This window comes from Medicago truncatula, chromosome 5, assembly GCF_003473485.1.
Source record: "Medicago truncatula cultivar Jemalong A17 chromosome 5, MtrunA17r5.0-ANR, whole genome shotgun sequence".
In the NCBI taxonomy this organism is placed as follows: Eukaryota; Viridiplantae; Streptophyta; class Magnoliopsida; order Fabales; family Fabaceae; genus Medicago; species Medicago truncatula.
The window spans coordinates 33,831,362-33,857,780 of NC_053046.1; the positions used below are offsets into that span (position 1 = coordinate 33,831,362).

The 26,419-nt window shown below is 33.2% G+C and overlaps 3 protein-coding genes and 1 long non-coding RNA gene across 7 annotated transcripts; 1 reads left to right on the plus strand and 3 right to left on the minus strand.

Annotated features, from left to right (window-relative positions):
• Window positions 1-2,921: 2,921 nt before the first annotated feature.
• Window positions 2,922-9,115, plus strand: LOC11426666 (uncharacterized). 4 transcript variants are annotated; one of them, XR_005646177.1, is made up of 9 exons: window positions 2,922-3,360; window positions 3,566-3,691; window positions 4,433-4,972; window positions 5,355-6,644; window positions 6,756-7,080; window positions 7,590-7,845; window positions 7,975-8,208; window positions 8,358-8,526; window positions 8,853-9,115. XR_005646177.1 is itself a non-coding variant. In XM_024783928.2 (8 exons), the coding sequence occupies exons 2-8, from the start codon at window positions 3,575-3,577 to the stop codon at window positions 8,383-8,385; spliced, it is 2,790 nt and encodes a 929-aa protein (XP_024639696.1). In that variant the 5' UTR covers window positions 2,922-3,117; window positions 3,566-3,574; the 3' UTR covers window positions 8,386-8,807. The 4 variants fall into 4 exon arrangements, 2 of the variants coding, with proteins under 2 accessions (XP_024639696.1, XP_024639695.1); XR_005646178.1 differs by having other exon boundaries at window positions 8,358-8,473; XM_024783928.2 differs by lacking the exon at window positions 8,853-9,115 and having other exon boundaries at window positions 2,922-3,117; window positions 8,358-8,807.
• Window positions 9,116-11,598: 2,483 nt separating this feature from the next.
• LOC11430063 (ubiquitin) lies at window positions 11,599-12,202 on the minus strand. The gene is made up of 2 exons (XM_003616074.4): window positions 12,079-12,202; window positions 11,599-11,983 (listed from the first exon to the last, which is right to left on the minus strand). Exons 1-2 carry the CDS (start codon window positions 12,100-12,102, stop codon window positions 11,747-11,749), a joined length of 261 nt encoding a protein of 86 aa, XP_003616122.2. The 5' UTR covers window positions 12,103-12,202; the 3' UTR covers window positions 11,599-11,746.
• A 2,885-nt stretch (window positions 12,203-15,087) lies between these two features.
• LOC11428696 (uncharacterized) lies at window positions 15,088-15,813 on the minus strand. The gene is made up of 2 exons (XR_003012130.2): window positions 15,663-15,813; window positions 15,088-15,481 (listed from the first exon to the last, which is right to left on the minus strand). It is a non-coding gene; the product is annotated as an uncharacterized lncRNA (long non-coding RNA).
• A 3,656-nt stretch (window positions 15,814-19,469) lies between these two features.
• Window positions 19,470-22,432, minus strand: LOC11436875 (E3 ubiquitin-protein ligase SINA-like 10). The gene is made up of 4 exons (XM_003616077.4): window positions 22,395-22,432; window positions 22,075-22,236; window positions 20,272-20,919; window positions 19,470-19,960 (listed from the first exon to the last, which is right to left on the minus strand). Exons 2-4 carry the CDS (start codon window positions 22,222-22,224, stop codon window positions 19,736-19,738), a joined length of 1,023 nt encoding a protein of 340 aa, XP_003616125.1. The 5' UTR covers window positions 22,225-22,236; window positions 22,395-22,432; the 3' UTR covers window positions 19,470-19,735.
• Window positions 22,433-26,419: the final 3,987 nt, after the last annotated feature.

Sequence of the window (26,419 nt, forward strand, 5' to 3'; positions counted from 1 at the left end):
CGTGAACTTTTAGTAATGTTCTTTAACACTTTTGCAAAACATTGTTCAAAATCTCAAAAGTTTAAGCATAATTAAACAAATTTAGAAAACAATCACTACCACATACAATTCTGCGAACCAACGTAGGGGTTTGAAAACGAATTGCAAATAAACTCAGTGTGAATTTTCTAAGCATTTAAATAGGCGTATGGATCGTCTGCCAACACATAAACGACCGAAGTTTCAACATCTCCCTTCAAAGTATCAACAAGCCATAAACGCCCTTTCGATCCAAAGCAACCAGTTACGAACCTAATCTATAGATTCACAATGGTCTTGAGTTCAACCGAAATCAACATCGATGGATGAACAAACAGTAGAAATCTATCCCATTCCACCAATTACGGAAGAAGCAACCATGTAGGATAAAATCCTTTAGGTACGATGAATGACCCCTACCGTCAACACGGAGCATCTATGCACCTAGCCCTTTCGAGCAACATCAAGATAAAACCAATTATGTTGAATCTAGATATGCATCCAACAGAACAACCCCATAACTAAAGAACCCGTATCTTCAATTCGAAAAATCAAATTCAAGATTTTCAGACCAAAATCACAGAGCCGGAACAAATCCACCACCCATCTTAATCACTACGAAACAAAACAAAAACAAACGTATAAAAACATAAAAAAAAAGAAGCAAAAATCAGATCGAAAAACTCACGATCTAACATAATCCACCATAAAAACTAACTCATAACCGCGTCGGTGCCAAAACAGTACAAGACAACGACGATGTTGAATGAAACCAATGACCATAACATAATCAACTCAAACCAAGACTGTGAGAGGATAGTCGGGGCGACGCTTCACCGACGATGATCTAAAACTCACAAAAATATATTTTTCTTTTATGCATAAAAACACGAGACATATGTTCTTCACTAATAAACATAAAAATGAGGCATATTTGTCATCATTGCAGCAAAAAAGATACAGACAAATTTTAAAATTCACGGGATAAATAATTTTCATTGACAAATAAAAATAATAATAATTTGAGATTGAAAAATAATAGTCTATCACCCGTGCATTGCACAAGTTAACACACTGGTAATTAAACAAATTTAGATTTAGTAGGGACTAAAATTGAGTGCATAATTTTTTTTATAGGGACCAAAAACATATTTAATCCTAAAAAATATAAAGGATACACATTAATTGACTTAAAAGTGTGGACGAAAGTGATCATTGAAAACTTTTAGGAAGATTAAAATGAAAATTTGATATATTTACAAAGACCAAGATATATTTAACCATAATATTTATTATTATATTTGAGAAGAAAAAGAGTTAATTAGAGTATGTTAATAAATAAATAACTACGTAGTTGAAAATTCAAATAATACCTTTGAGCATTTGCAACGGTAATTTTTTTATTTTATTTTAAAGATGCAACGGTGATTCTTAGCTTGTCCTCAAATCCTTAATAATCTTTGTCCTTTTACTTAGTTCACTATTGAAGAAGGGAAAAATGACTTAAATGAGTTCGGATTCCAATGATTGGTGCATTCATAGGTGTGTTTCTTTGCACCGAAGAATTGTCATCACATCACATATTTAGTACAAGTTCTTTGGCTGTCTACTTTTTCTTTTGATAAAGCAATTGTCTACTTTTAATTTATTTAGGGGAATTATTCACCTTACTAATGAAAAAAAGAAATAGTCACTGAACACATAGAAATTGCAAAACAGTCTCTGAATGTAGAGTATATTAATCAATTTCAGGACTAAAGTGACTAACATAGTCTACATTCAAGAACTAAATTGACTAACGAAGTATGCATTCAGTGAGACTCATTTTTTATTCATGGACTAAAATGAATCTCCCTTTTATTTAACTCTCAAGAGTGTAGGCTTTGCAATCAGAAGACACATATATCTTGACTTTTTAGTACTACTACTTTTAACTTTTACTTCATCAGTCCCATAATAACCAAACTTTTTGTAAAAAAATATTGTCATAAAATAACCGACCCATTTTACTTTTCAATACAATTTTTTTTTCTTCTAATTATAACTCTAATTAATACTATTTTCATCACTTCCGATTTAATATATTTTATTTTACATTTATGATAGTGGAGAATGCACCAATACATAATAAAAGCACTTAAAACCATCTTTGTCTCTCCTTCGTTTATTCATTTATCTTAATATGTGTGAAATGAGCAAAGACCCACCCGATTAATCTTGGAGAGAGGGAGTACATTTTATTTTAAAGGAAATGATAAAACGTGCTCTTAAAAAGGAATGTATTATTTGAATATCTATCTGGATTACAACTTTATGAGACAATTATAAATTTACAAAAAAAAAAAAGTAGATATTAACATAAAAACCAAATCAATAAAGAAAAAAAGTAAAAACATAATGTTAGTATGAGAGAGAAAGCTGTTACAAAAGTTACCGCAAATTGGTTGTTCAAATATAATTTCTCTTGAAAGAATAGGTTAAAAATTTCAATATGAAAATTAATTTTTATCAATAAATATTTTCTCTTAAAAGAATATTGGTTTCTTTAACTAGTGTTGACAGAACCACTAGTTAACATTTTCCATTTTTAAATATGGTTCCCTCCCTTGATTATTTTAATACGATCAATACATTGAAGAAATGGTCGGATCTGATTTAGTCACAACTTTAAATAAAAAATATTTAGACAAATAAGGAAAAATATTAGTAGAAGAGAAGTAAATTAGCAACATCAATTTTTATTTTTATCTTTTAATTTGTCTTATATATGTGTATGTATAAATATTTTTTATTTGTGTTTATGACCAATTATTAAGACTTACTCTAGAAGAATTGTCAAAAATAAAATAAAGACTTACTCTAGAAGAAAGAGTACAACATGCATGTAGCTTAGGCTGAAGAAAGCTCGTCACTCATTAATATCTGTTTCATACATCAATATCAAACTTGCAGCAACCATTTGACATATTTGCACAACCATGTAAGCAAGTCATTTACATTACATTTTGATCAATATTTGCTGTTATTGCTGCAATGAATCTTAGATGGGGCAAAAGCACAATTGGAACAGATGAAGGGTGAAAGGAAATCAACTGGAAGGTGGGGAAGATTCATAGTGTGAAGTGAAGTGTACAAATATTATATTTATCATATGTCACTCTTTCTTACCAGTAATTAATACATTATTATTGATTGGTGGTATTAGTATATAGTCTGCTCAACTTCTGTAATTAAAGAGTGTCTTTCTAGCTACACAAGATTCTTGTAGTTCGCTAGTACAAAGAGGGTCTTAACTTATCTTCAGTATTTCTCCAAATACTTGTGCTCTTCAACTTCTCAAAGGTTGAGTGACATTCTACTGCTTAATTACTAGTATTATGGTTTTGTTGTTTATCTTGCAAATTTTTCATCAAGTTCATGATAAATTATTTCTCCTTTTATTATGGACATGTAAATGTGCTTTAGCTTTTGAACAATTTGTTTATCCTTTTTTACACAAACTTTTTATTTAGTAAACTTGTAACAAATCGACTCTCTTTTTATGCAGATTAATTTAATGGAGAAGAGATGCAGTAATAAAATGGAGGAATGTCTTCACCGTGCAAGCTTAATAAGTGTTGTATTCTCTTGGACTCTAGATGATCTTCTCAACGAAACTCTTTTCAAATACCAGGTTATTTTTTTACTTTTCATTACTCTTAACATATATGAAAAACCACAATAGACCTTTAAGATATAATAGTTTAGAATTTTTTAATCACTCACCATCAATTTTTAACACCTTATCAACTTTATTCTCCTTTTCATTTAATTATTTCAAAAATATTTTTATAAGCTTATTTCCTTTTGTTCTTTATATTGATATCATTTTTTTCTTTCCATTTGAGGAAAATAAATTAAGAAATTACCTAGCAGAACTATGGTAGTGTAATTTATATTGTTTGAATGTTGATTAGTTTGCCGTCTCTTCAAATTCTCTGATGTAATTTGAACTGTTGGATTAATCTAAGAGGAGTACTAGAAACACTCCATTTTCAAAGGTCACTTACGCGGGTCTCATAATTTTATGTGGGACCCATTTTCAAAGTGTGAGACCTACATTAAGAAAAAAGTGAGCGTCGTAATGAATGTTGGTCTAAGAGTGTTCTTAACACTCCTGGTCCTTAATAGGTCAAATTTGGTTAGAGGTTTGAAAAAGATCCAATTTCAATTATAAGTCTCTTTTCTTTCTCTAGTTTTTTTATGTCATTTCATCTTTCTGTTTTGAAATGGTAAGCTTATTTCTAGTGATCAAATTTCATCAAAACAGAACAACGAAGTATTGAACCGTCTATAATCCTAGCTTGAAGGAAGACAACAAAACTTTCAATGTCTCCGTTAAGGTAGCTTGAAATGTTTCTCAATTTTTTGGTAGGTACCGAAGATTCCGAAGACATTCTTGTCAACAAATGATTACACGAATTCATTCTTTCCTGCATTGATTGAGGAAACACATAGTGATCTATATTCAAGCTTGATGAGTGTGCCTAAAGCTTCTTTTTGTGAAATCAGAACAATGGAAATATCGAAGGTCTTCAATCCTCCGTACGACTTGTTCTATAAAATTACATTGAAGAACATTACTGATGAAGTCTACGGAGTAGGAAAGTATGAACCTGAGGTTGGTGATCTCATTGCATTCACAAATATTCGACCAAGAAGTGTGGATGACTTGAGTCGGATCAAAAGATACTGTCATATAGCTTATATTCATGGATCAAAAGATGAATTTACTGATGAGATTCCTATACTGTTGTCATATGAGTTTGACTTGAAGAGGAACAAAGCACAGAAACTCTATGCAGTTTGTCTCATTAACATGACTACTAATGTTCGTATTTGGAAAGCCTTGAACTCAGAGATGGAGGGATCGGACATGAATATAATTCAAAAAGTGTTGCAGCCTTATTCAAGGGTAAGAATCACAATTTGTTATTCATCCTAGACTTCTGTGACCTTTCTTTACATCTTTATATAATCAAAGCTCTAAATCGCATTTTCATGGTATTGCAGAGAATCATGATCAAATTCAGCTGACGTGGCCCCAATTGCAATTTTGCTATAAAGTGATAACAAATTTAATACCATAGATTTAGATTGCATTCGTTAGCCTCAATGTTTATGTTATTTTTGCGACTGCTATTGTTGCTGTTTCAACCATATTTTTTTGCAATCGCAACGCTACTACAACCTCTATTTAATACCTTGCTTAACAAGATTACTTATTGTTCTATTATATTGTTACTACTCTATTTAAATTGTCATAAAAAGTTTCATGTTTACATTATATTTTACAGATGGAACAAAACTGTCAGACTTGCTTGTCAGGAGTAAATCTCGGTCGATCCAATTCCCGAGTCAAAACTATAATCAAAGCTCAAAATCTAAACGAGTCTCAGAAAGATGCTATTCTAAGTTGTCTTCATATGAAGAAGTGTCATCACAATGATCCTATTAAACTCATATGGGGTCCACCAGGAACTGGCAAAACAAAAACAGTTGCATCCATGCTATTTTGTCTCCTCAAGTTAAGAATCAGAACACTAACATGTGCTCCAACAAACACTGCAGTGTTGGCAGTGGTGTCGCGCCTTCACAGCATAGCTAAGGATTCACTTGAGCATGGTTCATATGGTCTTGGTGACATACTACTATTTGGAAATAGTAAGAGAATGAAAATAGAATCTTATAAGGGTCTTGGTGAAGTGTTTTTGGATAATAGAGTTGATGATTTGTTGTACTGTTTTTCTCCAATGACAGGATGGAAAAATTGTTTAGAATCAATGATAAGTTTACTAAAGGATCCTGAAGAGCAATACGCTTTGTATTTAAACAGTAAACATAATGAAAATGTTATGTCATTGGAAGAATTTGCCGTTGGAAATTATAGTCATGTAAAACCTGCATATTTATCATACAAGAAACGTTGCAAGTATCATTGTCTTTTGACATTGGAGGAGTTTGTGAAGAAGAAATATGGTTACATTGTAGAGCAATATGATATATACCAAGATGATAAAAAGGTAAGTGTTGGTATGAGTATGGAACAGTTTTTCAAACAAAAATTCTGTTGCTTTGGAGGGAAGTTGAAGTCATTAATGAAAACTTTGTGTACTCACTTGCCAACAAGTTTCGTTTCACTTAAGGTGGCGATGAAAATTTTCAGAGTTCTTGAGTTGCTAAAATCTCTTGAAGTTTCATTGAGTCAAAGCAAACAAAAACAATCTTTAAATGATCATTTTGGAGTTGGACAGAGAATTTTTTCTTGGTTTGGATGGTTAAGCTTCGAAAAAGAAGAATTCCTTCATACCCTTTGTTTTCTTTGTGAGACTATCAAGCTTCCTAAACTTACATCAAAATATGGCATATCACAATTTTGCTTGAAAAATGCATGCCTTCTTTTTTGTACTGCATCAAGTTCTTCAAAATTGTACACGGAAGGAATGAAACGAGTGGAGTTTTTAGTGATTGATGAAGCTGCTCAGCTTAAAGAATGTGAATCAGCTATTCCTCTGCAATTACATGGCCTCAAACGTTGTATTCTCATTGGTGATGAAAGACAACTTCCTGCAATGGTCAAAAGCAAGGTACTTAGAGAATTATTTTCTGCTTAATTTTACTTGAAAATCAGTAGTTCTACTTCTTTTCAAGTTGTGAAATTTTTATTATGGCTTATGATTATAATGTTTTTGTGTCAGATTGCTGACAGGGCTGAATTTGGAAGAAGCTTATTTGAAAGACTAGTACTGTTGGGATACAAGAAGCATATGCTTGATGTTCAATATAGAATGCATCCATCCATAAGCATGTTTCCAAGTAAAGAGTTCTATGATGGTCAACTTTCTGATGCCAATATTGTAAGAGAAATAAGCTATAACAAACGTTTCCTTGAAGGAAAAATGTATGGTTCCTACTCTTTCATTAACATATCTAAGGGTAAAGAGCAGTGTAATCATGATCATAGTTTGAAGAATGTGATTGAAGCTGCTGCTATCTCTGAGATTATTGGAAGACTTAAAAAGGGTTGCTTTCTCTTCCTCCTTTTCTTCACTCAATTAGTTTGTTAATCTGTTTTTTAGCAATATAATATACTATGTTTGGATCGACACATTTGAGCTTATTTACTGAAATAAACACTTATAATCACTTATACACATAAGCTCTCCATGATAACTTATGAAAACAGTTAATAGCTTCTGTGAAAATAAATAGTTTGACATTATTTTAACTTTTTCTATAGAAATAGCTTAGACATAAAGACATATGATAGGTTTTTATGCCGCTTAATTAAGCTCTTTATCCAAACAGGGTCATAATATTACGATACACATTATATAATCTTTTATTTTTCTATCGGAGTTTATTTTCCTGCCAGAGTTTGTTCTCATAAGCTATCTTGGAGAGCTTATGAAAATAATCTGAAAATAGATTGTAGACATGTCATAAGCTGTTTATACGGTCTCTCCCAATTAGTCTCATGATATGATAAATAATATACCATACATTATATTAATCTTTTATTTATGTGGCAGAGTTTGTAAGGGCAAGGAATAAAGTCAGCATAGGAATCATATCTCCTTACAAGGCACAAGTTCATGAAATCCAAGAGAAAGTGAAGCAGTACATGGTTTCGGATCCTAACTTTTCTGTTAGTGTTCGTTCTGTTGATGGTTTTCAAGGTGGCGAAGAAGACATCATAATCATATCTACTGTTAGATCAAATCTGAGTGGAAAAGTTGGTTTTCTTTCCAATAGACAAAGAGCAAATGTTGCAATCACTAGGGCTAGGTATGTTGTACATATATGCACATTTTAAGGAAGAAAAAAAAAGGTTAAATTTGAAGTGCAAAAACATCTGTATGAAATGCTGACATATATAAACATGTTGGTTTAAAATTTATTTATTACTTTTTGCAGATATTGCCTTTGGATTGTAGGAAATGCTACAACCTTAGTTAATAGTAATTCTGTGTGGAGAAAGGTTGTTGTTGATGCCAAGGAAAGAGATTGTTTCCATAATACTGATGAGGACAAGAAATTGGATCAAGTTATTGAGGATGCATGCTTTGAATTTGAACTACTAGATGAATCTGCATCAGCATTTAATAAACTAAGCATAAGGGACATGTCAGAAACATCTACTTTCTCTAGGTAAGAAGCCGTCACATCTTTTCATATATTCATGTTAATTGTATAATGCTGAACGTGTAAATCAGCATTTTGATACTACAAACTGTAAACTCTGAGCAATTTAGTCTCTCAAATTTACAAACTAATATTTGCATGATTGTATTTCATAGGAAACCATTGAAATTGTGGCGACGATGAGCAAGTAATAATGGTTGATGGATTTACTACAGTTCGGGTTGTCAGCACCATGGAAAAGTGAAGAGTGAAGATTTTGAAGCACGACTATGTATGAATGCATTAAGAAAATAGTACTTTAGAGATTGTGATGCAATCATCGAGGTGTTTATTTTATATTTGTGCCACAAGCAACTCAAAATAGACTTCTTGTCATTTAAGATTGTATGACTCTTATCGTGGTCTTGATTATGCTCCTTATTTTAGCCTTGTAATTGAAACTATAAATTATTAAAAAGTACCAATTTTTGAAATCATGAAATTTGTGATGATATGGGAATATTGCCAATCAATATAAATTTGTGATGATATGGGAATATTGCCAATCAATATTATATTAGTTATTTCCGGCTTGTAATCGCTTTCTGTTGTCTGCAGTCATTACTGTATCACTAATTTGGTCAGGCTTTCTGGTGCTGTTTCTGCTACAGGTGTGCGGTTTCCTTCTGGTTTTTGCTAGCCTTCTGTTGTGTTCAGGCGAGGCTGTTCTCTGCTGATTCGGTTACTATTCTATTACTGAGTTCTTTGGGGTTGTTGGCGTGTTTTCGTGGGCTAGCAGTAGCTTTTTGGTGGTTTATTCCTTTTGGGTTTAGGTTCCTCATGTATTCGGAACGGTTTTTGGGCTGGTGTTCCGCATATATACGACACCTTGCATTTGTTTTCTTTTTTACCAAGCTCCGTGCGTCTTACGCCGGCTTGAGTTAATAATATTGGCTGATTAAAAAAAAAATATATATTATATTATCAAGTCTTGAATGATTGGTTAAATTATTTATCGAAATTGTAGTTATTGATCAAATAGTTTTGAATTTATAGGAGTTTGTATCTTTCATTCCTAAAATTGTAACAAAACTCAAAAAAGTTCATCCATCAAGTTTCACCGTTAGAGAATACAGTGTACTAATATGTTCAATTAAAAACGTGGTTTTTTATATCGAATTTCAATCTCACATATATTGACATCAGGACTGCAGTGCCCAATTGTTTGCTCAACTATTTGATCAAGAACTCATTTTTGAATTGTATGACTAATACTTATGCCCATTGGAATTGATCTTAAGTATCACTCTTTAGATGTCTAAAGTTGATTATATGACTAATACATATGAGATAAGAACTTTCAATTGGTATTTGGGAATAATTTTGTATATTGTAACTACAATTTATCCCCTCAATTTACAATTAATTTTGGTTAATAATTCTTATCTAAGAATTTTTGAATGTGTTGTGTATGTTCCAATTATTCCAATATAATCCAAAGATTTCTTTTGGACTCAAGTAATGCATTAAGATTGATCTAAAAAGTACAGTTTTTTTTTTTTGGTGAGGCCTAACACAAGCGCTTTGGTTGCTTGACCCTTGGGCCGGCCCCACACAGTTGCACATGATGAGTCACACCAGCATCTGAATATTACAACTAAGATGCCTCGGAGTGAGAAGATTGAACTTATGCTCTGGTGTGGTAGGTTTGAGGTTGGCTTGCAGATGGCACCGGTGGACGAGAAGATGATTGAGCACCATTAGAAGCAAGTCCAAGTGAAGGACCAAAATAATTTTGCCACTGATTAGGATTAGAGTGCCACTGGTTCCAGTCACGAGCAGGAGGTCCTTATCATGATGCAGACACTAGAGTGAAGTTATGGAAGTAACAAATGCTAGCAGCATGACCAAACTTAGACAAATTCGAGCAAGATAATAAAAAAGGGATTTAATACTTTCAGCTATAGATTTAAGCTTGAATCGTAACTGTCGTGACTTTGCATGATAAAACTTGTGAATCTCATCCCAAACTTGAGGTGCATGAAGACAGCAAACAACATGAGGATCAGCGGAATTTGTGGTACAGACGACTTGAAAACGTGAATATAATTGAACGTGATGCAAAAGATATTAGTGTCTGACTACAATGCCACCCTGTTTACTACAATGCCATCATAGACTATACACCAAGGCTCACTAACAATCTGGATTGGTTCTAATTCTAAATCAAACATGTAAATGTGTCCCCCCAGAATGACAAATGAGACTATACTGCAGGAGTTATTACTTATTACATCTATCTATAAGAGAAGCAGACTACAATTTCTGCTAATGTATCAATTGCAGACAACAATTTTAACTACAATGCAATCATCCCTATCCTTTCATTTTTTTAGATAGACGGAATGATAATAACATTTGAAAACTCACATAAGTGGAGGATTTTGGGTTCGAATCCAAGGTCACAGTTTAACAATTTCAGCACCAGTTGAACTAAGACTTGTGGACTATATGGTCACAAATGTCTAATCTCTATTATTAGATCATGTACTGCCTTGTATTTCGTTGCACGTATTTCCTTTTTCCTCAAAATGATTCCTCCCCCTAGTTCTACATGTACTACTGCACTAGTTCCAAAACAATGCCTCATAATTAACAATTCCTTCTTGTTAATAGGGTACACATTTACCTGGCTACTATACATTACTTCCAAAATTAAGAATGTTAGCTTTATTAAAGGTTTTTGAAACCTATTGAGACCTCAGTATCAGAGACTTGCCCAAGGCTCACTAACAATATGACTTCACTCTAACTCAGAATCAAACATACTCTTTAATTTCATCTATATTTACCACTTTCTTTTGAAACACTTGGAGTGCTTTCAAACCACTCATGCCTTAATCAGACTATATAACTGGAGTCATTACATCTATCTACAACAGAAATAAAGTACAACTTCAGTTGAAAACAGGTGACCCCATGATGTTCAAGCCGGCAAACAACAACGGAAAGATGAAAGAAGATCAGTGGGCATAACTGAGAAATGCGACGAAGAGAGAGAGAGAGAGAGAACACACATAACAAAGGCACATGTGAATGACTCGCTTAACCTATGTTTTAATCTCATACACAGATGTCATTCTCACTTGATATGCCCCTAATTTGTTGTTTTTTTTTAGGCAAATCTCCTAACTTACAAATGCACTCAAAATATTTCATTCACATGCTGCAGTGTATTTCATTTCACTCACTAACTTTAAAAACAATCAAAACACTAGAATAGAATCACACTTTTTCTCTTGATGTACTATCACTAACAATCTGCCTACTCAGATTATGTAAATTTATCTCACTCAGAGAATCACAAATAAACCAAACACAGGGAATGTATTCAAGACAAAAAAAAAACAGCTAATGTTAAAAAGTAAATATGTTTATTTAAATGCTGAAAATCATCCCAAGTAAAAGAAATCATCATACAGCTCAAGACAGAACAAAAGTACTGTTAAAATGTTTGATTTCATTTATAGTGTCGCCTATGGCGGCAGCAAGATGAGGTGGTGATCTAATCCGCCATGATACGGACAACGAGGTCAATAGTTGAATTATCTTGGATGTTGTAGTTGGCAAGGGTGTGGCGGTTGGAACATAGCGCCTCATTGTCAAAGAACAAGTCATATCCGTGCACTGGGATCCCTTCCTTGTCCTGAATCTTCTTCTTCACGTCAAGTATCGTGTCTGAACTCTTAACCATCAGAGGGAACCTCTTGTTTTCAAACATGATGTCTATGAATATTTGCATCTGCACCGCAAGAATACAAAATCCCTTGCAAAATTTATTATCATACTACTAATTCATATACCATACACATATAAAAGAAATTCTACAACACTTACAGAAACGGAGCTGCTGCTATTCATCTTACTACTCTGTTCACCGCCGTGCAGTTACCTTCGCAGAGAAGAGAGTTTTGAATGTATGTTTGTCTGAACAATCAAACTTATCTTCGGTCACATTTATAAATAAAAATGGATTTTTTTAGGTTCATTCAACATTAATGTATTTGATCTAAATTAAAATGTTCGAAAAATTTATTGTGTTTTGGTCAAAACATTTAATGACCCTAATTTAATCAGGTTCATTCAACATTAATGTATTTGGTCTAAATTAAAATGTTCGAAAAATTTATTGTGTTTTGGTCAAAAAAATTTAATGACCCTAATTTAATCAGGTTCATTCAACATTAATGTATTCACAGCGGAGGCTGCATTAGCAATGCAGATCATGTTGAACGATTGGTAAAAATAATAAACTTTTAATTATTTTTTCACATCATATTTAAATTTGATTGTTTTAAATCAATAATGATAAATTTATGCATCTGATGTCCCTGTGAGCTTAGTTCAGTTGGTAGAGACATTGCATAATTTATGCATGGGCAGGGGTTCGAACCCCGTACACCCCACTACTCCACATTTAATTGTGTGAGCTCTAGCCACCAGCCTACTAGACCAGAAAAAAAAAATTATGCATCTAACCATAAAATTTAATATTTAATTAATTAATAATTTTTTTTCTTGAATAAAATAGGTCAGGAGGCTCGGCAGAGAGCCATATGATTTTTAAGCAAAAATCAGTCAACATAATTTCATGTATTTTGGAACGGAGGGCGTATATTGCAATTATTCTCAATTGTTTTATTAAGTTTTAAAAACTAGTTGTTATTTGTCTTTTATAGCTATTTTGTTATTATTTATACAGGAGGTGTATGATAGGAAGCTTGTTGAGAGGCTCTTTTCCAAGGAGCATCAGTTGATCATGGTTTGACCCTCCAAACTTGGACTAATGTTGCCGGCGATAAATCTAAAGGGAAGTTATATGGAGCTGGTAACTTAGCTGTCAACCACCAGAAGGGAATTGCACATCCCTCAAGCTCACCCTGAATCATGGTGAGGGATCCTCACACCAGCCTGAGATGACCCATGAAATGCGCGAGCTGATTCAAAAATTGACACAAGAGCAGCTCATACAACAAATGGCGAGTCAGGAGGCCCTTATGCAAAAATTGCTTGAACGAAAACGGTCATATATATATATAATATGAGGAGCAATTGGCCCAATTTAAGCAAGCACATGCTGGAAGGTCAGGTGAGCATGTGCAAGTTGAAGAGCCTGCCCACACAGCACACAGGAGCGCCGACTCTAAACGACAATGATGACCCTTATCCTATTTATGATGAAGAGGAGGTGGAGAGCGACGATGAGGATTGAAGATGGACCCCTGTTGATGTGTTTCTATATATTTTCTTGTGTCTATCTATTTTACTGGTTTGTAATATTTTGGGGAAGTTGCATATGCTTCCCGATACAACTTCTACGTATTTGCTACTTCTGGTCTATAATATTACACTGCACAATTTTAATTTCATTGCTGCTAGACTTAATATTTTATGTGTGTTCTTACTTTAATTTGTATTTTTTTACTACTTTTTTAAAAAAAATTAAATGAAAGAAAAAAAAAAACAATTTCAGAAAGGCTTTAAAAATGTCAATGTTTTCTGAAAGAGGTAAGGGGTTTGGGGGTCTGAAATTTTATTTTATTTTCCTAAGATAATTTCGATGAACAGGTAGAGAGGTATATTGGTGTGACTGTTACAATGGTCTGATGCGATAGCTGGTGTCGTTGCAAAAGTTCATACCCGTGATTGAAGATCAGACCTCAATTGCAGTGTGATGCAATTGCGGTTGCATGAACACAGCGAACAACGTAATTTGTTGCACGGACGTCTTGAAAACGTTCTTTGAAGTACAAAAAGTAACTAGCGATGATGGAGTTGGCACAGGTGGAGGCAACGGTGATGGTGTTTGAGAAGAATCAGACTCGGAAGCCGTAGAAATGGAACTAGAAAGCTCTATATACCATAACAGAAAAGCGATAAAGCTATAGAAACTTGAGAGATTGTGTATTCATCTCTGAAATTTGTTGAGATTTGTTATCAATAGAAAGTTAGTTACATGAAAGACTAGGAAAGGCTATCTACAGCAACACCTAACTGCGGTGACACAGTTAGTTATAGTTCTTACTAGTTTACCCTTTTTTTTTTTGTAGAGTCCAAATGATTTTATTTGGTTTCATCGCAAAATATGAAAAACAAAATACAAATAAGGTGATAATAGATTAATAATTAACGGGGCTAGATTCAGATATTGACATTCAATTCATGTTATATAGTGAGCAATTATATTCACTTGTTAACTATTCTCAAAAGTTGAAGCTTTGAGAATGGCATTTACAAGATTAACTTGGCTATCAAATTCAAACAATACATGCTCAAAACCATGACCATGAACACGGATGTGTACTCTACTCGTATAAGAAGTACAAAAGGACGAAAAAACAAAAATACAAAGGCATCGTATGCGACTACCACCCCCTAAATAGGGTAAAATACAAAAACCCCAACTAACATAACACCTATGGATATTGAAACTCGAAAAAAGACTCCCATCTCCCAAGCCAAAACTCTATCTCATAACACAGTTGTTAAATATATCAAAAGACGGAGTTCAAGTCTACTTGAGTCGATTGTAAGATAATCATTAACGTTACTATAAAAACACTCAAAATTTCATTCACATGCTGGAGAGTATTTCACACACCTACTTTAAAAACAATCAAAACACTAGAAACACTCTTTCTCTCTCTTCATGTACCATCACTAACAATCTGCTTTCACTACTCAGGTTATGTAAATTTGTTTCACTCAGAGAATCACAAATAAATCTACCCTCTTTTCAATTCACCACTTTTATTTCAAATAGAGGGAATCAATTCAAGTTACTTGACTCTTTTAACTTGAATCATACTCAAGACAAATCAAAAAGAATTACCGTACGATTTCAGCTAGTGTTGAAAAGTAAATATGTTTGCTTAATTATAGTATTGAACATTATCCAAAGTAATAGAAATCATTATATTATACAGCTCAAGACAGAACAAAAGTACTGTTAAAATGTTTGATTTCATTTATAGGGTCGCCGATGGCAGCACGATGAGGTGGTGATCTAATCCGCCATGATACGGACAACGAGGTCAATAGTTGACTTGTCTTGTATGTTGTAACTGGCAAGGGTCCGGTGGTAATCTAGTGGCGCATTAGAAAAGTAAAGTTCTTGATCATGCACAGGGATCTTTTCATTGTCATGAATCTTCTCTTGAACGCTGAGTATCGTGTCCGAACTCTTAACCATCAGGGGGAATGACTTCATTCCATACTCGATGTTTATGAATATTTGCATCTGCACCGCAATTGTCAACACATTAAATTATTAATCAATCACAAAATAAAACAAAATCATACAATTAGCTAGAATAAAATTAAACAAGAGATTACACATATAAACGAAAATCGAATCATGTATGCAATAAGAAATTGATACAAACACATATAAAACATATACAAAATTTAATGACACTCACAGGAACGGAGCTGCTATTCATCTTACTACTCTGCTCACCGCCGTGTAGTTTCCTTCGCAGAGAAGAGAAGAGTTTTGGACGTATGTTAGCGTTAGGTTTTCTATCGGCCAGTATTGAATATTAAGTTTTAGAAAATTGCTCTTCTCCCATTTTAAATTGTTCTTTCCCATGTGTTCTGACAATAATACCCCCCAACGTGACTTAAGAGTTAAGTTAGGACGTGAGTTACGTCAACTGCCTCTGTCATTTGATTAGTTTTTTTTTTTTTTTTTTTTCCTTCCATATTTTCCTTCATTCATTCATGCTTCCATACACTCATTCATTCATTTTCGACCCTTTTTAATCCATTCATTTCAATCAAAATTAAACCAAAAAACAAATGTCATAAAAAACACAAAGGCGCAAGTGTAAATATATTACATCAAAATCAGCCAAAATGTCGTAAAACCATCTAAAAATAAACAAATGTCATGAAAACATTAAAACAAATCATACTTCTATGGATTACAGCTTCTAGTCCTCCTCCGGGGAACTAGCTCCTCCTGCAAAATGCTATGCAACACACCCATAAAGATAGGAAAAGAAAACACATCAGGATGCCCCATTGCACTATCCACTCTAGCTATGATGTTCGAAATAATCTAGAGTGGATCGGGAAGCTGTTTAGCCCACTGTTGCTCACCAATAACCTCCTCGTAATGAGGGACAGAAGTTGTGTATTCAGCAACAGACGTATGGTCACTCATAAGATGAGATACACGGTATAACCATTTGATGTACCCCTCCTCATACTTCCACAACTTCCTCGCTCTTGTCTTCCGACCCCTCTACGCCTGGTCAAGGACATGGGCCATAAAATCCTGAAAGGTTGCAACCACATCCCCTGGCTCAAGAGCCCCAATCGTCATAGGAGATCTTGTAATGGTCTGGATATAGTTGTAATGCCTGAGAACCCGCTTTGGCAAGTGAAGACATGTCCTTTCTTTGTTGGCCATGATCCAACCGGGGTATCAACAGATGTCGTGTAAAGGGGTGATATCTCGCCAATCCTCGTACGACCTCTAGAGTACATCGACATTCACCATCAGATCAATGAGGCATCATTAATGTGAAGGATCAGAATGGCCCCTTGGGGGTTCCTTCTGGCGGCAAGCAGGTCCGCACGATCGTAGTCTTTAACAAGCTTCCTCGGAAAGAGCTTCAGGAGTGCTCCAAAACCCATCCCTACAAACACAAATAGACACAATAATATTAGCACAATTATCATAAACATGTATACAGACACATATATAGACACAATATTATCGTAAGTGATCTATGATTATTAAAAAAAATATTCCCTCAAGTATAGTCATGTAACCGCGAACAGTGCCAACCGTAGGGTTCGTAGCAAGAGAAATCTGGTTATAGAGAAAAGCAAGTGTCATCCCGCCACAGGATCACTCACGCACGGTGTCCAAGTCCTGCAGCGCCGTCAGCCATTTCAGCTAAACGTTTTTGCTGTTCTTGTTGGCAAAAATGGTGAGGCCAACCAAGAGCAACAAAAACGCCATAATACACATGGTCCTACGTCATCATTAAAATAATAATTCAACAATAAGTCAATTAACTTCAAGGTGTTACGTCATCATTAATGCAAAACATGCAAAGGTTATAAAACTTCATAAACAACCGCAGCGAAAATACAACTCAACATAAAGTCATAATCTCAAAATCTCAGATACATCAACACAGCAAACTCAATAGTTTCTCAAACATAAATAAAATATCCCAACATCCTAATCAGAGCACTGTTAGTTAAGAAAAGCTATAAAAAAAGATGAGAAGGCGGCAAGCCGTCCTTAGATACTCACGTCAACTAAGCGTCATCAACCTACACGTCTAACCACGAGGATGTAAGCGACCAAAAAGCCACTAGAGGGTAAGATATACGTTAAGTATAAAGAAGATATGAACGCATGCATAGCATTAGGATCACAACATCAATTAAGCATATATTCATCTTAGTTAATATCATATCCAGTTGTACACTCATCATCATGCGATTCATTTTTTTTGTGTTTAATGGAAGATTTGATTTTGATCAAAAGAGAGAATTAGATGAGATTTAGGGATTTGAGGATTGAATTCGGGATTTAGGAATTTGAGATTTAGTATGAGATTATTGATTTTCGGTTCAGGAACCAAGTGACAATTTTCTACTTTCACTTTAGTCCATGTGACACCTCATACTCCTTGTCAGCATAAAACCTTTGTCATATCATCAATTAACATAATTATTTAACGTCGGGGACTAAAGTGCACATTCAGGGACTACATTATATTTAATTTTGAGTCATGGACCTTTATGATAATAAAGTGTGGAGTTAGAGACTAAAATGACCATTTACACTTGAATTTATTTGAAACACTTCAAGATTAACACCTAAAAGTCTTAAACCATCCCTTTTACAAAAAGGCTTAAACTATATTAAAAAAAAAGTAATTTAACATTTTGGCTTAATTGCATTTTTGGACCCCTATCTTTTTAAAAGTTGCGGTTATGGCCCCCTAACTAATTTAAATACAAAACAGCCCCTTATGTTTTGATTCTTTGGCAGTTTTGGACTCCCAGTCCATTAGTGAGGTGCCACGTGGCCCCCTAAATAATACACGTAGCACCTCACTAATGGACTGGGGGTCCAAAACTGCCAAATAATCAAAACATAAGGGACTGTTTTGTATTTAAATTAGTTAGGAGGCCATAACCGCAACTTTTGGAAAGATATGGGTCCAAAAGTGCAATTAAGCCTAACATTTTTTAATGGATATAGTTCACGGATTCATGAATTTAAAATTATAATCCTATTATTCTAGTCAAACTATTTTGAGTTTGAATGGGTTGACTTAGATTAGATTGAACGTAAACTTGAATGAGTTTGGCTAAAATACAGGATGGGTTGGGAATGGGTTGAACTGGTCATCAAGACCCATGAACATGTTTGATTTTCCCTTCAAAAAATTTCCCCCTATTTTCCTTTTTCCTCTTCTCTTTTAATTATTTCCCCCCTAATTTGTCATGCATTTTGAATTGAACATGAACTTGGATGGGTTTGGTTAAAATACATGATAGGTTGGGCAATTATTTCTTATTAATTATTAAGGAGCGAATGAACTCAAGTGGTTAACAAGTTCCGCTTAAACACAAATCGTCAAAGAGAACCCAAATTTAAATTTTGGTTGAGCAATTCTTGATCAAATTTTACTTAACACCAAAATCCAAATTATCATGATATCCTATGTACTACAGGGATAACCCCAAACCAAACAAAACAAAACTATCACTATACCTTATTATTCTATTTCACTCTTCATAGTTTATATAAGATGTCATAGACTCATAAATCCATCGAAAATAGACCAAGACTAACATCAGCTACCATAACAAAAGATGTTCTATAATAGACCTTTTTTATGGAATCAAATAAACCATGTGTTTACTACAGTCATATTTTCATGCAGCCTATGCCATGAGACTGTAAATAAAATTTCATAAGATCTAATAATGCCTACACTTGATGTTTATTACTCCCTCCCTTCCCTTTCCTCAGTTTTCCTTTCTTTGTATAAAAAAACCTGTGTAACCATACTCTTGCATGAATTCTGCCTGTATTTCAGCAGAGTCACTCTGTTTACTACAATGCCATCATAGACTATACAACAAAGGCTAGCTAACAATCTGTATTGGCTTTCACCCGAGTAAGCAAATTTGTCACACTCAGAGAATCCCAAATAATTTGCCACATTTTTTTTAAACATAAGGGTGGATTTAAATAACTTCATTCTTTTATACATTGGGGCTGCAATAAGCTACAGTTAGACTATACTGCAGGAGTCATTACATCTATCTATTATATCAAAATAAACTACAATTTCCGCTAATGTATGTTTCTTCATTTGCAGAATATCATAGCAAGCAAAAAGATCATTAGAGAGCTCAAGCAAAATAAACAAAAAACAAGCATAAGACAAATCCTTGAACATGAGAACCAAAAGTCAAATGTTTTGTCTTAGCATTGATGTCTGATCTACTTCTAGGGGAGGCGGAGGATGAGGTGGAGGGTTGCCTTCTCTTGGATGTTGTAATAGGCAAGGGTATGGCTGTCATCTAGTAGCTTATTGGCAAACATCAGACGTTGTTGGTGCACTGGGATCGTTTCCTTGTCAAGAATCTTATCCTTCACATTTGCTATCGTGTCTGAACTCTCCACCTTCAAGGGGGTCATCTTTCCACAACCATGTGCTATGAATATTTGCATCTGCACCGCAGTCGCCAACAAATAAATCAATAATGAAACCACCAGAAATAAAACAAAAACACCTTGGACCCTTCATTACAACACAACATGGTAAACAAATTTCATGATCAAATGAATAAAAGAAAATTTAATTTTGATATTTCCAGAACTGATCCAAAATTGAAAAACGGAAAACACTAACAATCCTTTTTGGCATTTGAAAAACTGATGAATTTGAGATAAAATGCTAGAGTATATATTCGAAACATAAAAGAATTTTGTAAGACTATAATTGGAAAAACAACGAAAGTAATGAAGAGGAGAAGAGGTACCTTGGGGGTTATGCAAATTTCTAGCTCGAGTGGTTTAGAAGAACCAAAATAACCAAATGGAATCATGAGATACTCTGATGAATGAGTTGCTGAAGTAGACCGTTGGATATTCTTCGGAGAAGAATGGAACTTCAGACGGGATGTCTTAGACCTAGCCAATATATCATAACTATAACCGGCTTCAGAAGAGTTGACATCAATGCAGCTAATATTGACTGCATTTCCCAGAAGCATAGTACTATTATTGAGAGTAAATAGTTTCCCATCATTTTCCTCTTGAAGAACAGCAGCTTCATCATTAGAATTCAACGAGACAGTGAAGGAGTGACCATAAGAAAATTCGATTAGAGAGTCCCCGTGTTTATGGTTGAAATGGTTGGACAACACTTCTAATGAGGCAACAAAATCACAACCTTTAACGGGACAGTAACATGGCACATAGATGCATTCTTCTTCATGTTTCCTCTTTCCACTTTGACTTATTGTCTCCCTGCAGCCATATTTTTTGTTCGGGCATGGCATTTGGATAGATTGCGATATATTCTCAATGACTTTGCAACATTTTGAGCTAATGGGCATTGAGCACTTGTGACAGTTGTTCATAAGTTGAGGAAAGCAAGTAGAGCAAACAATATGATCATTATCGCACTGAATTGCAACATAAAAGATAGTCATCAAATTAGACTTTGAACCATTAGGTAGAATAAAATAAAGTAAGAGATTTCTTTGCAAGGCTTGTTAGCATGTCGTGCAATCAAAAGTATAACCAACACAAAACTAATCATTCTCAAATTTTTCTTCTTAAAGTCTATTTCGAAGTTTAGGGAAGCCATACAAGAAGTTCATACTGTACACATAAAAGTTCAAAAATTGAAGGTTATACAAAACTAAAGACATTCATAATTAATATTCAAACCCAATGTAAAGTAAATAAGTATTGGCCTCCATGGCTTACTCATCTGAGCATTTAAAATAAACAAAATTGATTCCTTAAACATAATCCAACCACTTATTCATCATCACCATCATCATGCTCATTCTCTTCACTACTAGTCCTCACTAGTGATACAATTTCTCCTTTTGTATGCCTATAAGGACAAGTTGGTTCCCCTCCCCATTCTTTTCTGCTGTCTACATAGGCACATAAGACAATGAGGGTGAACAATGTAGTTTTTTGGTCGAATTAGACTCTTCTAAAGTCAATAAAGGATAAAGTGAGAAAATCAAGTGACTTATATTTTAACAAATTTGTGGTTGTTATAATGTATCTCTGATATCCATCCTTAGTTTTTCTTGGGTTAATTAAGCAAATGGTCTCTATTAAATATCCCAAACTTTGTTTTGTTCATACAAAAAAAATCATAACTTTTTAGTCCTCTGACATTCTTTTAAACATTTTTAAAGGACTGTGCTCGTGAGCTGTCCTCGTGAGCTTAGCTCAATTGATATTGACAATGCATAAAATATGTAAGGTCTGGGGTTCAAATCCCGGCCACCACCAAATTATATGATTTTCTCAAATTATTAATGATAGTGATGTCGGCATGTACATGTCCGTGTTGTGTCTGGCATGTGTGTATTTGTACTTCAGTGGTAGGGACTAAAAAAGAAATTATGAATATTTATATGGATCATTTACGTAACTAACGGATCTTTTTTAATGATCAATCATATTGACCATTCAATATTTTAGGGTGAAATAACAAAAAAGGCCAAAAAAAAAAAAAGAAATAACCATAAATTGAGGGTATATTCGGATTTTCATATTCCCAGGTGTGGGAGTGGGAAATATGAAACGCATACCTGAAAGACCGGAATACTTGACGATGGTTGAAGACAAATGCAGCACTCGAAATCTTTTGGGAAGGAAATCATCACTTTGACGGAACTATTCTTATTAACACCTTCTGCGGAATCAACGATCTCTTCGTTTTCTTTGTTGCATGTCTCCATTACACCGTTTTACTAACAGTGATGATGACGAAAAATTAAGTTTATATAATCAAAATCAAGATCAAATTAAATCAATACAAGTTTATATAATCAAAATCAAGTTTTTAGCTAAAAAAAAGGAAAAGGAAAATGAAAATGTTAAAGATTGCTACATTTACCAAAAGACTCACCGAGAAAGTGCTTGAAGTTGTTGGACTTTGGTCTTCCGTATGTTACTTTTGCCCGCTATCGATTCATTTCCTCCTTTTTAAAGCCAAACGTTAACGATGATTGACACGTGTATTGAAGAAAAAAGAAAATTTTATTTATTTTATTTTAAGGACGAAAATTAATTCAATTGCTGACTTGAGATAGTTCTTATATTTGTTTTTTTTTTGTTGAGAATTTCATTGTATTACTCTCTCTCCCATTAAGTGCGTGTTTGGTTATGCGGTGATGAGAATTGATTTTACATAATTGATTATGAATAAAAGCGAGTTGGATGAAAATTGATTTTTGTTTGGATACTTTTATGATAAAAGTGATTCATATGAAAAATGTTGTTTGGATATTTTGTGTCAAAATTGCTTTTAGTTATGAAAATGACCAAAATGGGTTTTTCCTATATGTGCATTTAAAACAAATTTCATTTATTTTTCCTACAAATTTGATTTCCAATTTTAGGTTCATGCTCGAAAGAGCTTTTATGCTTGCTGCTGCTGTCTGTCAGTGAGCTGCTGACACTTGGGTTTTTACCGTGTTGGCGGTCAATTCATTCGCCGATTTTAAACCGTAATTGTTCTTTACAATATTCACTTTTCATATATTTTTTTTTGTAATCTGGTTTCGCGCCCGTACGCGGGTTCGCTGGATTGCGCTGTGATTTGTGAATTTTTGTTAGATTGATTAGGGTTGATCCACTAGATTTAATGTATCACGATGTATCCCCTTTTTGGGTTTTATCTGGGTCAGGTCTAATGTCCCCCCGTCTCTATATCTTTTCCCTTTATATATATATATATATATATATTTCCTTTGGCTAAAAAAAGAAAATAGCTTCCTGCATTTGTATACCTTTTTCACTACAATAATGGTTCATTCATTCATAAACTTCTTAGTTACGAAGCTCCTTCCACTACTAATATGTGTTTTTTTTACATATCATTGCTGCTAAAAATCAGGATAACTATCATTCGACTAAGAAAGAACTCTATTATTAACTCTTTTAATTGCATGCTTTCAATCTAATGCCAATTTTTTTTTATTGTTATGTTGTTATGGCTGATTTAAATTCTATGAATGTAAGAATTCCAACTCAATGCACACGAGACAATGAAAGAAATAAAAAGAAAATCAAAGAAGAATCCATTTAGATTTGTTCCGAAATAATCATACGGCCATGTGATGTAATTTTCTACATTTCCTTGTCTGCATTGCTCGATTTCTACTTTATGTTATTTCTTAATTCATTTAAATATTTGTTTGTATTATTTTTCTATACGACTCTACGAATTCCAACTCAATACATATGAAGGCAATGTGGGAAACAAAAATGAAATTAAAGTAGAATACATTTAGATATGTACCAAAATAATCACATGGTCAAGTAATGTAATTTTCTGCTTCTCATGAACTGAATTGAGTGATGAAAACTTATATTAGTCTAACATATTGTTGCATGTGTATTTATTTATCTATATATAGAAAAAAAATCAAATCCAAGCACAAGATGTATTTGAATAAGAGGAAAGAGATACAAAAGTAATGATCTACTAGAAAAGATAGATGAGCCATAACAACGACCAAAACCATTAAGTAACAGAAATAGGGAGATGGTATTACCACTAAAAAAACAACCTAGAAGAATAAAATAGTCTGTAATTTTGGATTTTTTTTTAGTCTTTTTATTGTCCATCAAATAACTGAATATTGACTTTCTTTTTCGATTTCTTATTTTAGTTATATCAGCTAGGTAACTGAACAATTATATTTTTATTTTTTGAAATTTTGAGGTGTAAATCACGTATTTTGTCAATAAAATAAAGAAAGACGTTGAACAACATTTGATCACAAGCTTTTGAATCACAAAGCCAATCATATATACATTGGTCATGACATTATTCGCCATTGAACAACACATTCATTACATGCAACCTCTTGCTTCTTCGTTTTTACAATAGCAAATAATATAAATAAATATGTAATTTTGAGTCATCTTCATTTTCTGCAAGCATTTCTTGGGTGGTTTTCTTCAATTGTGTATAATAGTTTTTGTCTATATTTCTTACTCTTCACACATGTCTTAATCTTTTTTTTTTTTTTTGCCGAATATGGGCTCAACTTACTTTAATATTGTTTAAATTGGCCTGATGTTGTCACTTGGTAATTTATGTAATGTATATTAGTCTATTTTTTAGCTTTATTTCTTATTGTATTGTTTTACGTATATATGACTATTTTTTCCATGGAAATGATAAGAAGATGATAGAAGAGGCTTCCATTTTGTCTTTTGTTGCATCTTTAATGCTAGAGAAGCATATGAAAATTGGCATCTCATGTAAGTATATATGTCTTTGATCCAAATATTAGAATCAATTAGATTCAAATTTAATGAATTTGAATTGAATTTTTCTTATATAGTTGAAAATACATATAACACTTAAATAATATCTTTCATAGACCCTTATTTTTTTTATTTGGAACTTATTTATGTATTAATGAAGATGCCGAATCAATAAAAGAAAATTTAATGATTATTATTAAAAAAATCTACGACAATCATTTGTTTGCTTCACTAATCTTTGAACCGTCTCTTTCTTTCTTCATATTCTAAAACTATTTACCACTCTCTTACTCAATACTATATTAACGCAAATTTTAAATTAATAAATTTATGATTTACAAGTTTTTTAATTGCTTATTATTCTATTCACTTTAACATAAACAAAAAGAAGAAGAATTAACTAAATAAAAAAAATGGTAAACCAAGCAATAGATTAAAGAAAATCGAACCAATGAAAGTTGGGATAAAATTTCCCTAAGTAAAAGTTTGAGAGGAAAAACGAAAAGAAGCCGTTATATCATCACATGATTTGCATTTTCAACAAAATATGAGAGATATGGAAACAAAACCACCAAATATAAATCACAATCTAACAACTGATTTCATCCCTTTTATGAGCAATATTAAGTGCCTCTACCTCTGATTGAAAAGAAAAAATGATACCAAGATAAAAAGTGAAACAACTTGTGTCTGCACAATTGCACCATCCATAAAAAGAAAAGCTGTTATATGATTACCCTATTAAGATAAAATGATAATTATGATATATCTTTACAAGAAAATTCTATGGTGAAGTCATTAAAATGATTTTTCTGATGAAGTTAACACTATAACATCAAAAGTGTTGTGAGTAACACTCCACTGTCTGTACAGTGACATCAAAAGTTCAGTCCCCTTAATATCATCAATTCATCAGATTAACAAGAATACACTTAATCTAATTTTATCCTACCTTGTTTTAAGTGTAACAGCCCACAAAGTGTAACACTCACATGATATCAGCAACTCTGTTTGCATGTTATAGATGCCAACGATAAAATAGTACATGTAAGTCTAAGATGTTGCAAGAATTACTAGATAAATTATTATTGATCATTAATCAGCAATTAACAATTTAAAAATGAATCAAACATTAAAATTAAAATTAACTTTTTCAAAAAAGTCAGTTTCATAACTGCACCGTAGAAGCTCTCTTCTTAACAGACTTATGAAATAGTAATAACACCCATGAAGAATGAATTCACATATAGTTTCTAAACAACCCTCTTATATTTGATATAAATTAATATTGAACATAACAATATCATTTATTTTAAAACATTATCAACCACCAAACTCTATGCGGTTATGCTTATCACAATTATTATTTTCTCACTTATACAAATATTTCAAATACGAATTTTAATCAAACCCGTGCGTTTAGTGGAGATTCCTAGTATTTATACTGTGCTTTTTGGTAGCTTCCTTTCACATTCCACCCAATAATGTTGAATGAAGCCGACCTCTTTTCCATGCTTAAATCAAATAATGTAATTGACTTGTTGACTTGACGTCAATATCATCATCGTACCTTTGTCTTCTACTTGGGGTTTTCTTTATTGAAATAAGAAATAAGGAATGTCATCGAAACATATTTTTCAACATATTCTTTTT

Coding starts and splice junctions, on each gene's coding strand:
- LOC11426666 (XM_024783928.2), top strand. CDS start 3,575: ATGGAGAAGAGATGCAGTAATAAAATGGAGGAATGTCTTCACCGTGCA. Junction 6,645..6,755: donor CTGCAATGGTCAAAAGCAAG/GTACTTAGAGAA, acceptor TTTTTGTGTCAG/ATTGCTGACAGGGCTGAATT. Junction 7,846..7,974: donor GTTGCAATCACTAGGGCTAG/GTATGTTGTACA, acceptor TACTTTTTGCAG/ATATTGCCTTTGGATTGTAG.
- LOC11436875 (XM_003616077.4), bottom strand. CDS start 22,224: ATGGAGACATGCAACAAAGAAAACGAAGAGATCGTTGATTCCGCAGAA. Junction 20,920..22,074: donor CAAGTATTCCGGTCTTTCAG/GTATGCGTTTCA, acceptor GTTGCAATTCAG/TGCGATAATGATCATATTGT. Junction 19,961..20,271: donor AAATTTGCATAACCCCCAAG/GTACCTCTTCTC, acceptor ACTGCGGTGCAG/ATGCAAATATTCATAGCACA.
- LOC11430063 (XM_003616074.4), bottom strand. CDS start 12,102: ATGAATAGCAGCAGCTCCGTTTCT. Junction 11,984..12,078: donor ATAGCAGCAGCTCCGTTTCT/GTAAGTGTTGTA, acceptor CTTGCGGTGCAG/ATGCAAATATTCATAGACAT.